General features: G+C 37.7%; 1 protein-coding gene across 4 annotated transcripts in view; it reads right to left on the bottom strand.

The window, feature by feature from the left end:
- PPIL6 (peptidylprolyl isomerase like 6) overlaps positions 1 to 17,417 on the bottom strand; it is a 53,337-nt gene that overhangs the window by 16,500 nt on the left and 19,420 nt on the right. For 3 of the 4 annotated variants that reach the window (XM_044003568.1, XM_044003566.1, XM_044003567.1), the window contains 3 exons: positions 10,661 to 10,723; positions 10,419 to 10,566; positions 6,566 to 6,622 (listed from right to left, as the gene is read on the bottom strand). In XM_044003568.1, coding sequence (XP_043859503.1) covers positions 6,566 to 6,622; positions 10,419 to 10,566; positions 10,661 to 10,723 — 268 coding nt within the window. The remainder of the gene's footprint in view (positions 1 to 6,565; positions 6,623 to 10,418; positions 10,567 to 10,660; positions 10,724 to 17,417) is intronic. The other variant, XM_044003570.1, reaches the window with a different exon arrangement.

Here is a 17,417-nt window from a genome sequence, read left to right on the forward strand (position 1 = left end):
GTGTAAATTCTGTAGCCTCTTATTAGCAAAGGGGAATGATAGAATGCGGTTTCCTCATCTGGGAGTCAGGGAAGGGGGTCAGAAGCTCATAGGAAGTGTGGAAAGAGGGGAGGGAGCAGGGGGCTCTGTGAATGTGCCAACTGATTTCAAGTGAAGGACACTGCTACCCTAAAATGAATATGATTATGAGCAGATGAAACCTTGCCTAGCTCACTGACTTGCATAAGAAGTGATCTTCCTGGACAGACTTTTGTGGTTTCCCTGGTTGTTGCTGCTACTGGGACCCCATGAATTTATCCCATCTCTGCTTCTTCTCCTTGACTGGTGAACAGGCACATGCTGTCCTTAGGAATTTCTTGCTTTAGAAAAAAAAACACCTTTGTCTACTTGCTGTATATATTTTTATAATGGGTTTGTCTCCAGACTCCAGATGAAAATGAGCTGATTTCTATTTCATTGAGTCAGTGGTTTCTATAAAGGAGTGTACCACAGAATGAGGAAGGAAAGGGGGGGGAACCCATGGATAGATTTAACCTTGAGCATATATTGAAGTCTCTCTGGAGACACAAAGAGGACCTTTCAGTCCATACAGTTCATGGTATACAAAGATAAGGTACAATCTGAACCTCCTCAATTAATTTTATGTTTATCTAAAAGACACCAGAAGAAATCACCTTATAATCCACACAAGAAACGCTAAATGGATGAAAATACACTGTCTAGTGTATGACTTACAGTTAGAGTTTGTTTTGAGGGAGATAAAATGTACAGTAAGCATATACATAGTATAGGCAGAGGAATTGGGACCTGACTCATGATTTCATTTGTATAGGGAACTCTCGAGTGAGGAAACATCCTCCACCAACTCGGGTTGGCACATTCTCTGCAAGTTACAGTTTTGGATGGTTGCCTAAAGTAATGAGACATTAAATGTTCGACTTCCTCGAATATCCGGGGCCGTTTCCAGTCGTTCTGATATTTATCTTGCCGCTGGACAAGATGACTCTTGAGGAGAGTGTGAGGTGGGTGACCTTGTACAAGCCCTCCCTCACTTAAATCCACTTCAGTGCAAATCATGATATCACCCCAATGTCATGGTCCTCTTGGAGAACGAAGGACAAACAACAACACTCGCATTTGGTGACTTCATCAGCTACCATGGGTTTAATTATGGTCTCAATGTAGAAGACTCTCATACCGACATAACCAGCTGTATACTCTCATCTGGACTCTAGGCTTGCTTTATCAACTGGCTATTCAACATCTAAAACTGGGTGTCTCATAGGCATGTCCAACTCAACATTTCCAAAAAAAACTCATTATATTTCTCCTAAGACCTACCCCTCTTTGATACTTCACAATTTCTACTGAGGATACCACCATGCCTCCAGTCTTCTGGTTTCACAACCTCAGATCACAGTCTTTGACCCCTTCCTATTCCTCACTTCATATATAACCTGTCAAAAGTCAAATCTGTTTCCTATTTCCACAAAATCACTTGCATTCTCTTAACTGTTTTACTATTCCTATAGTCACCACCTTGATTTAGGACCTCATTGTCTCTAGACTATTTCAACAGCTTCCTTTTTGGTTTTCTGGGCTCAAGTCTCTCCCAATTCCAATCCATCCTTTATTCAGTTGACAAAGTGATTGTCCTTAAGTGCTGATCTGACTATGTCATTCCCCTATACAATAAATTCCCTGCTGTCTCTAGAAGAAGACAAACTTCTGCTTGGCTTTTATAGCTCTTCACAGACTGGCCCTAACCTACCTTTTCTGCCTTATTATATAGTAATTATGCTCTTGGCTCAATGGTCCAGCCAAAATGGACTTACTGTTCTTTCTAAAGGGCATTGCCTCTCTTTGGCTTAGCACTGGCTGTTCTCTGAATCTGGAACATTCTTTCTTGTCTCTAAGTTTTCATATCTCTACATGAAGCTTTTCGGATCTCCCCAATTTCTAGTGCTCTTGCTCCCTAAACTACCTTGTATTGATTTTATATCATGTATATTTTATATGTCACAGAACATGTTGTCTCTCAGGTAAAATACATGCTTCTTGAGAGCAGAGAAACATATATCATGTTTTTTATCCCCTACCTATTGTACTCCCCTCCCCAATGTCTTTCAAGGTAATATGCAGAATAATATAATAAACATGTAGAAGAGAGGGCAACAGAGCATAGTGAATTTTAGGAATGATTCCAGATTGTTTTCCAGAAGGACAAGACCACTTCACAGCTCCACCAGGTATGTTGCTATGCTAGTCTTCCCATAGTTCTCCATGCTGCATGATAGCAGCAAAGTAGTATACTGAATAGAGAGCTGGTTCTGAAGCCAGGAAGATCTGGAAGGGTTCAGCTTCTGCCTCTTGACACATAATGACTGTGTGACCCTGGGCAAGTCACTTACTTAACCTGGGCAACTCTGTAAGACCAAAAATTGCAGAGAAGGTTCCAACCTGCATTGATAGAGTAAGTTTCCTCACTGGGAAGTTTCCTATACCAATAAAAACACAGGTTCAGCCCCTATCTTTACCATTAATTCAAGTATATGATCATTTGAAGTTTAAAGATAAGTATCCTTTATTATATAGAATGAAAGAATTCTGATCAACAAGTTTCTACATTGTCAATCAATAAGCATGTATCAAGCACCTCTATTCAACCATATTTTAATGTTTGTAACCTTTGGTTAATTCCCTATTCCCTAAATTCTATCTTATAATTTTTTTAATGTTGACAAATTATCTTTGAATTGTTCAATCTGGTAAATAATTTGAGGTACATGTCGAAAATGAATATTAAGATACTGGGATAAATCGACACAATAATGATAATTCCATTTTGTAATCATGGTAAGTAGTGAAAGTGAAAAGTGAAAGAAATTTCAAGGACATTTATAAGCTATGGTAGAAATTCAAAACCCTATTATTACATTTTCCATGATTCATAAGTTCCTACCAGCATCTGCTACTTTACAAGTGGATGTTAATGTGGTAGTTATTACTCTCTGGTTAAAACTGGTGGTATTTCTAACATGCAACTCTGTGTAAAAATGTAACCTTTTTGGCTTCAGTCAGAAACCTTCATTTACAAGATGAAAAAAATCATTTTTGATTTTCACAAGAACTATCTTTATTCCTGTATCTTGATGAACTTCACATGTTCATTTGATACATGTATGTAGATTGAACCAAAATGGCATGAATATCCAGTGACACATTATAATAAGACAATTTGGATAATTTCCATATAATTTTCTCCATGTGGTTACATAAAATGAATAACACATGAATGAAAAAAAATGTATTGAGCAATAACTATGTGCAAAGTATAACTTTTATTTTCTTAACCTCTTAACCTTAGTCCTCAGAAAGGTATGACTAAATCAATTCCTAGTTGCTGTTCCCTGTTAGTTATTTGCTATTTTTACATGATCTAATAATTCACAGAATATTGATTAGGATTAGACTCTTTTGGTCTGGACTTACTGTAAATTCTTTGAGCTTTTTTTTCAGTATTTTTATGTCTTTATTTGTTTGGTCTATTCCAAAAATTACAGTTCGAAAACATTACAATAAATATTCAGTTCAATTGTCTTTTCAATTGTGTCTCTTTTTGACTCCATTTGGGGTTTTCTTGGCATAGATACGGAGTAATTTACTATTTCTTACATCAAATCATTTTATAAATGAGAAAACTGAGTCAAACAGGGTTAAGTGACTTGACCAGGGTCACACAAATAGTAAGGTTTGAGGCTGGATTTGACTCAGGAAGATGCCTTCCTGACTTCAGGTTTAGCATTCTATTCACTGGGGCACCTAGCTGCCCCACAATAAAGATTAAATATATCAAACTTCATTTTTAAAGTAGGGAAAACATAAATTTATATTTAGCAAATCAATAAGGGTAAATTAAATAATCTAATCTAAACCTGAAATATCCATGTGTCTTGGGGGGGGGCAGGGCAATGAGGGTTAAGTGACTTGCCCAAGGTCACACAGCTAGTAAGCATCAAGTATCTGAGGTCAAATTTGAACTCAGGTCCTCCTGAATCCAGGGCTGGTGCTTTTATCTACTGTGCTACCTAGCTGCACCCCCCCTTATCCATGTATTTGGGGGGGGGCGGGGCAATGAGGGTTAAGTGACTTACCCAGGGTCACACAGCTAGTAAGTGTCAAGTGTCTGAGGCCAGATTTGAACTCAGGTCCTCCTGAATGGAGGACCAGTGCTTTATCCACTACGCCACATAGCTGCCCCCTCCATGTACCTTTTAAAGATCTTGGTCACCATATTGAAAAGCAACATTGTTTATACTAATTAAAAAAAAAAATCAGTTGCTATGCAAATAAAACAAAAACTATTTTAGATTTGCTGTTTTAGTAAAATAAATATTAGAAATTAAGATGCTAAAAAAGGGGAAAGGACATACATGTACAAAAATATTTATAGAAGCTCTTTTTGTAGTGGTAAAAAATTAGAAATTGAGGGAATGTCCATCAATTGGGGAATGGCTGAACAAGCTGTGGTATATGAATGTAATGGAATACTAATGTGCTATGAGAAATGATGAACAGGATTATTTCTGAAAAACCTGGAAAGACTTACATGAACTGATGGCAAAATAAAATGAGCAGAACCAGGAGAACATTATACACAGTAACAACATTGTGTGATGATTAACTGATTGACTTAGCTCTTCTCAGCAATACAATGATCCAACAAAATTCCAAAGGACTCACAATGGAAAATGCTATCCACACCCAGAGAAAGAACTGATGGCATCTGAATGCAGATCAAAGCATAGTATTTTCACTGTCTTTATTTTTTTCATGTTTTTTTTTCTTTTTGGTCTGTTTCTTCTTTTATAACATGACATATAGAAATATGTTTTGCACAATTGCACATATATAATTGCTCAGTGTTTTGGGGAGGGAATAGGGAAGAGGAGGGAGAAAAATTTGAAACTCAAATTTTTTTTAAAAAAATGAATGTTGAGGGGCAGCTAGGTGGCGCAGTGGATAAAGCACCGGCCCTGGATTCAGGAGTACTTGAGTTCAAATCCGTCCTCAGACACTTGACACTTACTAGCTGTGTGACCCTGGGCAAGTCACTTAACCCCCATTGCCCCCCCCCCAAAAAAAAAGAATGTTAAAAACTGTCTTTACGTGTAATTGGAAAAAAACACTATTACCAATGAAGTTAAGATTTTCAATAGTTTAATAACTACTAAAAATAAATAGCTATGTTTATGTTTAAAGGAGAGGCAACAGGATAGAGTACCAGCTGTGGAGTCAGGAGGACCTGAGTTCAAATCCAACCTCAGACACTTAACACTTATTAGCTGTGTGACCCTGGGCAAGTCACTTAACCCCAACTGCCTTGCCAAAAAAAGAAAAAAAATTAAAAAAAAATTAAAATTAAAAGGAGAGGCAACAATTTGAGAGGTGAAATTTAGATACCTGAAATACTAGTAAATTAATTTTGCATTCCACATGGTGAAACTGGCCAATTTGAGACTGAGTCAGTCCACTTGCAAATTGGCATGGGGGCAAAAAGAGAAGCTTGAGTCAGAACTTTAAAAATGATTGAATTTGTTTTAAAAAAATATGAGTTGAAAAATCATTATAAAGAAACTTCTAAAATCTCATTTTTAGTTATGTTAAAATTGAGGTTGTTTAACAATTATTCTGAACATAAATTTTCAGTTTAATAGGAATAGGGACTATTTCATTCATGTGATTTCATTAGTATAGGGAATTATGGGGTGAAGAAACTCCCTCTACCAATGAAAATCAATACTTTGCTCCTAATAGTCCTAGAGAAGTTGCCAAGAACAAAGTTTAAATGACACTTGTACAGAGTCACATGGCCAGTCCTTCTGGCTTTGAGGACTGTTCTCTATCTACTACAACACACTTCCTCTCATTTCAACTTAATAAGTGTCTCAAATTACGTCCATTTAAAAATGGCCAATTTCTGGATACAGTCTACAGTGTAACCATAAAGAACTTAAGTACCCCACTGTGGTCAATTATAGATCACTGCTAAACTATAAAATACTAAAGCTAATTGCCATTTCCTAATTGTGGGTGTGCACCCTATTTCTGGGCAAATAGATGGTAGATAGAGTGCAGAGACTAAAGTCAAAAAGTCAGAAAGACTCATTTTTTTCTGAGTTCAAAGCCATCCTCAGACATTTACTAGCTGTACGACCCTGGACAAGTCACTTAACCCTGTTTGCCTCAGTTTCCTCATCTGTAAAATGAACTGGAGAAGGAAGTGGCAAGCCACTCCAGTATCTATGCCAAGAAAACCCCAAATGGGATCATAAAAAGATGGACACAACTGAAATGATTGAACAAGGGTAACACACTATTTCTAGATGCAAAATAAAGACACTGTAGAAAATCAGCATCTGTTTGTTGATTGTGAGTTTGGTTTATACCTAATTATGTCTGATATTTACTTTTGCTAATATCAAAATTTCAATATAATAGATTGTGATGTAGGTTGATATTGGTGCTAAGTAGACTGTTAATGTTTTAAAGCTATATAATATACCTTCAAATGTTGGTCCGTAAATTGACTCACCACCATTTCCTTTTCCCAAGTCGATATCTGAATAATGGAGACAAATAAAAGATTATGTGAATATCAATCAAGAGGAATTCTTAAATGCCTATTCTCTACAAGGCACTATGCTAAATACTGAGATTACAAAAACAAAAATGAAACAGACTTTGTGCTTACATTTTATCAGTGGAAATAATATGTACTCTTATAAGTGAAAACAAAATATTTACAAAGTAAATCCAAGGTGACTTTTTTTTTATGAGGATGAGGGGAGGTACTAGCAGATGTGGGGTAGGGGAGAATAAGATTAGGCCTCATTTAGGAAGTGGCATTTATTTTGAAAGAAACCAGGGATTCTAAGATTTGGAGGTGAGGAGAGGATACATTGTAAGCATGGGGATGAGCTTTGGCAAGGACACTGAGATAGGAGGAGATGGAAGGTTGTGTATGAGGAACATCAGAAATAACAATTTGGTTGGACTGTCCAGGGGCTGAAAGGGATGAGTGTGTAACAAATGTGGAAAGGCAGGTTGAAGCCAGGTTGAAAAGGGCTTTCAATGACAGAGGAGTTTGTCTTTGGTCCTAGAAATAGCAGAGTACCATGGAATTTACCAAGCATGGGAATAACATGCTTCAATACTGTCACCTTGGAAGCTGTGTGGAGAATGAATTGGAGAGAGAAGAGATGGAGAAGGGGAAATAGTGCAGGCTAGGGGGCAGCTAGGTGGTGCAGTGTATAAAGCATCGGCCCTGGATTCAGGAGGACCTGAATTTAAATCCGGCCTCAGACAATTGACACTTACTAGCTGTGTGACCCTGGGCAAGTCACTTAACTGTCATTGCCCCACAAAAAAAGAAAAGAAATAGTTCAGGGAGAAGTGACAAGGCCCTGTAGTAAGTAAAGTAGTGTGGAAAGGAGGTAGATGCATGTGGTCCCGTGTGGGTATAAATGACAAGAGCCTGCAAGACCTGGGTATGTGCCTTGATGGACAAGGATGCCAGCCCTGGGAGCTCCCTCCACCAAGATAGTCTGTGACTTAGTAGCTAAATCCTAGGGATTTGGTTGGATCATGTACCAGTTGCCAAGTATCATACAATAACTCTCAGAACTGGAACTGAACGGAGGTTTTCTTGACTCCAAGCCCAGAACTAGAGTCACTATGCCATCTTTATCATTGTGCCTCTTTTCAAATAATAGAGTAGGATACAGAATTTTAAAATACAAATAAAAGATTGGGATATAGAAAATGAATGTATACTATATAGGTCACAATATAATAATGACAGGTGAGAAGTTTCTTATAAATTCTATTGTAGCTGTGACTGTAATGCCATCATCATCACCATTGTCACTAACATTTATATAGTGCCTATTATATGCCAGGAACATATCCAAGTCATATTTTACAAATTATTTACAAATACTTTACAAATATTAGCTTATTTGATCCTTATAACTACCCTGGGAGGTAGCTCTTGTTATTATTCCCCATTTTACAGAGGAAGAAACTAAGGCAAACAGAGATTAGGTGATTTTCCCAGGGTCATACGACTAGTAAGTGTCTATTTAACACCAAATCAGTTACAATGTTAGAAAGAGCTGCTAGGCTTATCAAAATTCAGGTTGAAACAAAATTGGGAGAAATAGCTAAATATGTAGGGTAACAGAAGTGGGAGAGAAAAAGAAAACAGCATAAATGAAGGACTGACTCTAATAATAAGAAATTGAATAAAGCACTACCATTTTTTAAAAACCAGATTTGTGATTTCATTGATTAAAGAGAAATCTCAGTGAGGAAACACCCTCTTATAAACACAAGTCAGTACCTGTTCTGCAACCTGTAGTTTTAGTAACTATAAGTTTTAGAGTTGCCTGTACAAGTATAGGTTGGGAAAACATGGCTAGATAGCAGTTTATATGAAAAAGAATCAGGGTGGGGTGGTTCATATGAATTGACACATATGGCAAAGAAGCCAATCCAATTTTAGGTTGCATTAGTAGAAACAGAGTGCCTAGAAATGTGATAGTTCAGTTATATTCTGTACTGGTCAGACCGCATCTGAAAAATTGTATCCAATTCTGGTTACCACCACATCTTAGGATATTGTTCCAAAGAAGCTCAATCGGGATGATAAAAAAATCTTAAAGTCCTTTCACAACCAAGATTAGTTGAAGAAACTGAAGATATTTAACCTTGGAAAGAAGATTTGGGTGACTTGGGATGGGAAGAAGAAACATGATCCCTATTGGAAGGGTTATTTGTTATTATAATGATAAAACAGAAAAGGAGCCAGACTTTGTTTGGTTACACCAAACAGAACTAGGACCTGTGAATGGAAGTTACAGGAAGTAGTTGCTTGACTCAACATAAAGCTGAGTTTCCTGACAAGAACAAGAGTTCTGAAATCAAATGGACTACCTTGGTAAGTGGTAAACTCCCTGTTACTAGAGGTATTCAAATGGATGACTTGATGATTGCTTGTCAGATAAAGGACATTAAAGGAGAGATTAAAGGAGAGATTAATTCTTTAGGAAGACATTGAAATAAATGGTCTCCAGGTTCCTTCAGAGTCTGAAATTCTATGATTTAGTTCAGTTCAATATGTACTAAGAGCTTACTACATGAATATTGCTACCCACTGTTTTATACTTTTTGAAAGTAATTTTGGGACTCCCAGATGGCGCAGTGGATAGAGCACTAGTCCTGGACTCAGAAGCACCTGAGTTTAAATCTGACCTCAGATACTTACTAGCTCTGTGACCCTAGGCAAGTCACTTAACCCTGATTGCCTAAAAAATAAAAAGTAATTTCACAGAATCATAGACTATCATGTTATAGAGTGGGATATCATTTGGTGCAAGCCCTTCATTTAACAGGTAGGGAAACTGAGGCCCTGAGAATTGAAATGTCTTTATCCTTGTCCATTAATAAGAGGCAGTGCCCTTCATCATGCTAGTCCCCCTTCTCTGGGTTTTCTCCCATTCCTGATGTCCTTCCTAAAATGTACTTTCCACAAATAAACACAATTTTTTAGATGTAGTTTGAAGAGGGCAGAGTCCAGAAGGATGGTCACCTCCCTTGTCCTGGGGAATATGATTCCCCAGTTGATGCAGTGTATGACTGTGTTATTTTGGGGGTTCTGATGACCTGCTGTTGCTTACTAGTCAGCCAAAACCAACATGGCCTTGTCCCTCACATTTCATCTAGTCAAATGTCGTGGCTTGTAATTGAGAAGCGGTTTCCCAAGCCCATGTGTAAGATTTTACATTTTTCTCTGCTGGATTTTATTTTATTAGATTTGGTCCACTGACTTAGCGTATCAAGACTTTTGGGGGATCCTAGCTGTCATATGACATGCTATCACTATTAAATTTGGGTCATCTGTAAATTTGATAAGTATACCATTTATATTTTCACCCTAATCATTCATTTTTCTTTTGGTGGGGGCAATGAGGGTTAAGTCCAGGGTCACACAGCCAGTAAGTGTCAAGTGTCTGAGGCCACATTTGAACTCAGGTCCTCCTGAATCCAGGGCCAGTGCTTTATCCACTGTGCCACCTAGCTGCCCCACCCTAATCATTAATAAAGATATTGAACAGCATGGAAACAAGAACAAATCCCTGAGTTACTCCCCTACCTAGAGACTTAGTGTATGCTTTTGACATATTTCCCACTGATAATTAAAGAATTTTTTAAAAAAAGAAAACCTCTTCTTTCATCACTAATTTAAAAAAGTCTTATCACACAATTCAAATATTAATTTCACATGGTTCAATAAAATACTATCTTGGATAGGCTGATTTATTGATACAATTCAAATTTATTTAAGGACAACTTACCTCCTCCTTGTAACCAACCATTTTTTACTAATCTATGGAAAATGGTATTTTTGTAATGCAATTTTAAACCACTTCGAGAAAACCCTGCATTCCCAGTGCATAAGGCCTGAAAATTCGCACAAGTTTTGGGGCAAAGATCAGCATAGAGCTAAAAAACAGAAAAAGATATTTTGCAAAATTAAATTCTCAAATTTCAGATTGGGGGGGGAGGGGAATGGGTAATTAAAAAAAAAATCTCCTACCTCAAATATCATTCTTCCAATTTGCCGTTTATTCATTGTAACTTCCAAGAAGACCATGGGACGCTATTGATTCAGGAAATAAATAATTAAATAATTAAATAATTAAATAATCAAATAATCAAAGAAAGAAAGAAAGAAAGAAAGAAAGAAAGAAAGAAAGAAAGAAAGAAAGAAAGAAAGAAAGAAAGATCAAAGTCAAATAAGGCAGTCATAGCAGACAAAACAGCATAAATTCTGAACTTATCTGGAAGGAAAATTGATCAGGATGCTGAAGACTTAGCTATACTTTACCAAAACTATTTCTTGAGGCAGCATGGCTTCAAATACTGTTGCCTCCATCTTGACCTAAATTTGACACCTTTTTTTTTTCTTCTTATGTAGACAATACTCATTTGAGGGAAATTGTCTGAGCTCTTAGAAGGACATCCAAAACCAGAAGAATACTACAGTGGGTTTTTGTTTTGTTTTGTTTTTTAAGGAAAGAACCTATTAAAGAACATTTTAATCAACAAGCATTTTTAAAGTACTTACTATGAACCAAGTACTATAAGAGTACAAATATACAAATATACAAAACCAAAAAGTAAAGCACAGTCCATGTCCTCAAGGTGTTTGCATTCTATTGAATTTCAAATTCAATTTTCAAATTCATTTCAAATCAGTTATTATTCTCATTTTAAAAAAATAAATATTTGCCGATTAGCACAAAGTGAAGCAAAACATAAATTATTGTTCGAAAATATCTATTTTTATTTTTATAAATCAAATACTAATTGTTACTATCCAGTAGCCTTAAATGAAAATTATTATATGAATACAAGTTACAAATGAATTTATATGCCTCCAAAATCATATAAATCCTTAATTATAAAACTTAAGAGTAATGATATCACTCAAGAGAAAACATTGTAAACAGTATAGGAAAGAGCAATGGGTTTTCTTTATGTAATCAATTTATTAATTAAGTAAATGACTTGGAGCAAATCACTTAACCTTCTGTGCTTCATAGATTATAACTCTGTATATGTATATGTACACATTTGTATTTGTAAAATTTATTCATCCTTATATGTATTACCTACATATTTTGAAGGATAATTGAATTTCCTCAGAAAAAGAAACCAACTAAGGACAAAGTTGTTAGAAAAACACATACTTAAATATAAACTTTTTAGGACACAGATCATTTAGCTTTTGTCCTTGAATTCCTAGCTCTGAGAAGGGTGCTTTCCAAATGGTAAATGCTTAATACATTTAAAAAAATGAATTGGAGAAAGTATGAATGGGTTTAGTTTCTTAAAACTTTTAGGCAAGGGTTCCTAACCAATAATCTGTGAATTTGTTTTTTCAAATATTTTGATAACTATATTTCAACAGGTTTCTTGGCAATCCTATTTATTTTATTTTAGGCTTTTAAAAAACATTATTCTGATAAACAATACATAGAGGAAGCTTCATTAGGCCTCCAAGGGAGCCCATGACATACAATAAAGTTAAGAACTCCTGCTTCAGGTTAATGATTTAACAATCTTCATCTATCTATTTTCTCCTGGACATTTTGTTTTTCCTAACTTACAGTGGACAGTAGGGCTATTATAAAATCTCACTGAGAAGTAAGCAATAAAGACCAGAAAAACTAGAAAGCCAAGAATTGTCTAGGGTCACTAGTTTTTATGGAGGTCAAGGGCCCATGCAAATACAACACTCTATTATAGATGCTCAAGTCCTACCACCAAATGAGACCTCTATGTGCCCTGAGCATATAGCATTGTTCCCTCCCACACCCCTACTAATGACTAGGGAAAATTTTGAGTAGGATAGCAAAAATACACTATTCTAAAAGAGCTCAATCCCCCTCAAATCAATTCAACAAACATTAAGCATCTACTATATGCACAGCACTGTGCTGGGGTAAGATAGAAAACCCTGACAAAATGCATTCCTAACTTGATGGAGCAAGTAAAATGGTAAGGGACCAAGACACAGAAAACTATAAAACATTCTATTTTAAGATAAATGCAAAGTGGCGTGGGTGATGTAATCTGCTGGAGACTCAAGAAGGATTTCAGGGAGAAGGTGATTTTGGAGTTGGGCTTTGAGGAATAGGTAGGAATTCAATAAACACAATGTGGAAAAGGACATTTCAGATATACATAGATCCAGAAGTTGCATTATGTTAGAGATTAGAAGTAGTCTAGTTGGACTGGTGTAGAGATTTTTGGACAGAGGAAGGACTCATGCCCTAAGATCAGTGCATAAGGAAGATGAGTGGGGTAGTGGTGAAGGAGGATGGATGGAGACCTGTATGCTGATTGTGGTAATGAGGGCCTGTATACTAGGATCTTGGCCAGGGGACTCAAGATGAGGTAGATGTAAGCAGTACTTGATTGGATGCTGTTCTTATTGTTTGTCCTTCTCTAAGAGGACCAATGACATCAGGAGAGTGATGTTTTCCCTTGCTTATGAATTGGATTTAAGTGAGGCACTGCTGAGAAAAGATGTCAGCCTCATTCTCTCCTCCAGAGTCATTGAAGTGCAGTGGCAAGACATAAGTAAGATGACTGGCGGTGGCCCAGGATGCAGTGGGTGAGAGATGCCAGAGAGGAATGAGTCAAACCACCACCGTTGACCTTTAAGACAATAGATTCAGGGAGAGAGGGGAGAGAAAGAAGGAAATGGAAGCCAAAATATAAAAGGCTGGTGAAAATGTGACTAATGAGTCAGAAGGCATTGGATGGAGACAATGTTTTAAATTAATTTAGTAGTGAAGGAGAGGAGAGATGGGATGGCAACTAAATAGGGTCAATGGAAAGCTTTGAGGAAGGTCTGACTGTGTAAGCAGGTAAAAATGGCCTGTTTATGTATGCTTTATTTACATTCTCTCATTTGATAGGCATATGGAAAGGAGTTGGAAGGGGGCAGCTAGATAGCGCAGTGGATAGAGCACTGGCCCTGGATTCAGAAGTACCTGAGTTCAAATCCGGCCTCAGACACTTAACACTTACTAGCTGTGTGACCCTGGGCAAGTCACTTAACCCCAATTGCTTTACTTAAAAACAAAAACAAAAACAAACAAACAAAAAAATAGATGGAAGGGGGCAGCTAGGTGGCACAGTAGATAAAGCACTGGCCCTGTATTCAGGAGGACCTGAGTTCAAATCCAGCCTCAGACACTTGACACTTACTAGCTGTGTGACCCTGGGCAAGTCACTTAACCCTCATTGCCCTGTAAAACAAACAAACAAACAAACAAAAATAGATGGAAGGGCACAAAAATACATTGGGGAGATGTTGGAGGCAAGGTTCTGATGCAAAGAGGGTATGGAATCAAAAATACAAGTAGAGGGCAGCTAGGTGGTGCAGTGGATAGAGCAGTGGCGCTGGAGTCAGAAGGACATGAGTTCAAATCTGGCCTCAGTCACTTGACACTAGCTGTGTGACTCTGGGCAAGTCACTTAACCCCAATTGCCTCACCAAAAAAAAAAAATACAAGTAGAGATTAGGTTTAGTGAAGAGTAGGAATAAGTCCTCTGTGAATAGAGGGAAGGAAGAGTGGAGGAGGCCAGGAGTCTGGCCTTCAGGTCTGCAACAGTGTGTCTCAAGCAATCAGTTTTTAAACATTTATTAAGTGCCTACTATGTGCCAGGTGCCTTGTTAGGTGCCAGGGGTGTGAATGGGGCAAGGGAGGGGAAAGACAGTTCTTACCCTTGAGGGGCTTACAATCTAACAGGGAAAGACAACACACACAAAAATCAAATAAGAAAAGTAGAGGAAAACCTGGGAAAAGAAATTATAATGTTGCAAGAAAATTATGAAAAAACAATCATTAGCTTCATAAAGGAGACACAAAAAATATTGAAGACAATAGCACCTTAAAAAACAGAATAGGCTAAATGGTAAAAGAGGCACAAAAAATCCAATGAAAAGAAGAATGCTGGGGGCAGCTAGGTGGCGCAGTGGATAATGCTCCTGCCCTGGATTCAGGAGAACCTGAGTTCAAATTTGGCCTCAGACACTTGACACTTACTAGCTGTGTGACCCTGGGCAAATCACTTAACCCTCACTGCCCTGCAGAAGAAGAAGAAGAAGAAGAAGAAGAAGAAGAAGAAGAAGAAGAAGAAGAAGAAGAAGAAGAAGAAGAAGAAGAAGAGGAGGAGGAGGAGGAGGAGGAGGAGGAGGAGGAGGAGTCAGTACTTTTGGGCAGCTAGGTGGTGCAGTGGATAAAACATCAGCCCTGGATACAGGAGGACCTGAGTTCAAATCCAGCCTCAGATGCTTGACACTTACTAGCTGTGTGACCCTGGGAAAGTCACTTAACCCTCACTGACCCCCCCCCCCAAAAAAAAAATCTCTAAAAATTAGAATCGGGCAAATGGAAACTTCTTGAGACATCAAGAAGCAATCAAACAAAATCAAAAGAATAAAAAAATAGAAGAAAATGAGAAATATCTCATTGGAAAAATAACTAACCTAGAAAACATTGAGGAGAGATGATTTAAGGATTTTTGGACAAACCTGAAAGCCATGATCAAAAAAATAACCTACACGTCATCTTTCAAGAAAACTGACCTGGGGGGGCAGCTAGGTGGCGCAGTGGATAAGCACAGGCCCTGGATTCAGGAGTACCTGAGTTCAAATCCGGCCTCAGACACTTAACACTTACTAGCTGTGTGACCCTGGGCAAGTCACTTAACCCCCATTGCCCCACAAAAACAAACAAACAAACAAACAAAAAGAAAACTGACCTGATGTCCTAGAACCAGAAGGTAAAATAAAAATAAAAGTAATCTACCAGTAACTTCCTGAAAGAGATCACAAAATTTTGGAAAACTCCAAGGAATATTATGGCTAAATTCCAGAGTTCCCAGGTCAGGGGAAATATGTTGCAAGCAGCCCAAAAGAAATAATTCAAGCCCTGATTTATAGTGTATGACAAAGTTTCCAAGGTACAAATGCTGGCACTTCCCTGGGCAAATCCATTAAGATAGCAGGAAATGATTTAAACTTTACTTATCCTTTGGTAGTTTGAGTTCATCTTAGTAGGACTTCCATTTTAGGTAACAATATTTGTATATTTTAAAATGTTTGCTCATTTAAGACTCAGTCTCCCCATTTTTTCCCTAGGCTGTAAGTGCAGTAACCACCAGCTTCAGGCATTCCAAGAGCATACCATCAAACTGGTGATTTGGTTAAGAGAAATTCTAGATTACATTAAATGGAAGTAACAGTAGTAGAGAAGATGGCAAAGATAGCGTGGTGATATACACTTGTAATTCCTGCCAAGGGGAAAGGGGAATGGGAAGAGGTTAATGTATTGCTCCTAGAGTTCTAAGCCATAGTTGACTACATGGACGTCTGGGATCCACATTAAGTACAATAGGGTGAGTCCCCAGGAATGGGGATCACCAGGCTGCCTAAGAAGGAGCAAACTATTCTAAGCTGGAAACGGAGCAAGTCAAAGCTTCTTTGACCATCAGCCATAAGACTGGGCTTTGTGTGCTTCCAGCCTGGGTAAGATAGGGAGACTCGGTCTCAAAAAAAAAAAAAAAAAAGATCAGTCAAAGATGCATCTAAACTTTTGTTTTCTTAAATGAATAAAGGAAAAGAAAAAGGAAAAACACTGACTTTTTAAATATTCCATCACTGTACAGGGAAAAGTAGATAAAATATGAAGAATTCTATAAAAACAGAGCAATGTATGCTATAATTTTAAAGGCAAAGAGTAACACTTTCCTTCCTCCCAACTCCCCAAATCCACCTCTTATGGGATTTTATTTGGCTCCATCCTATCTGGTAAAAATGGGGTTTTACTGTGAATTTCTATATAGTATACTGCAAGCATTAGAGAGGATTTTTAGAAGTTGCTACCAGCAGGGCCCTAAGTAATGCTGTTAAGTGGGTGGCTTGACTTGGTTGTCTTCCCACACCCCTTCTGCATTTCTTTCTCCGATACCCCCTGTTTTCTTGTCTCAGGTTGTCCACAGACCCTCACAGAAGGCTTCTGTCTGTCCAGGCAGTCTGCAACGTTCCAAAAGTGCCCCTCCTTTTTCCCTACCTCCAATCATTCACTCATTTATTTAATAAGTATTTATTAAGTGCCTTTATAAATCATCCATTCTCTGTGTTTTTGACTTCAGATAAATGTTAGGAGGAAAGCAATTAAAGTAACTCATACTCGAATGGCTGATAGGCCTAATCTGGCCCTTTGGGATATTTGACTCTCATTCTAACATGGCAGAAGAATAGGAGCCAGGAGTTTGACGTTCCAATTCTGAAAGGCTGGATGAGGCAGTGTGATGGCAGCTCTATCACTTATAGCCAAAGTGACCTTGGAAAATAATAATAACAACAACAACCACAACCACCACAACAAACACATTTATGTGGCACTTACTATGTGCCTGGCACTGTGCTAAAGACTTTATGATTATTGTCTCATTTGATCCTCACGATAATCCTGGGAGGTAGGTGCTATTATTTACCCCCATTTTACAAATGAGGAAACTGAGGCAAACAGAGGTTAAGTGACTTAACCCAGGGTCATTTAGTAAGTATCTGAAGTCAAATTTGAACTCAGATCTTCCTGACTCCAGGCTTAGTGAAAAAGTTAGTAACCTCCTTCTGCCTCAGTTTCTTCATCTGCAAAATGGGGGGGGGGGTTGAATTAGATGATCTTGAAAGTTCCTTCTAAATCTATGACTTAGCTATTTTACAGCTCACTTTCAAGCTTTTCAAGGGTGGGGGTTGTCGTCTATCT

This window comes from Dromiciops gliroides, chromosome 4 (genome assembly GCF_019393635.1).
Source record: "Dromiciops gliroides isolate mDroGli1 chromosome 4, mDroGli1.pri, whole genome shotgun sequence".
Classification (NCBI taxonomy): Eukaryota; Metazoa; Chordata; class Mammalia; order Microbiotheria; family Microbiotheriidae; genus Dromiciops; species Dromiciops gliroides.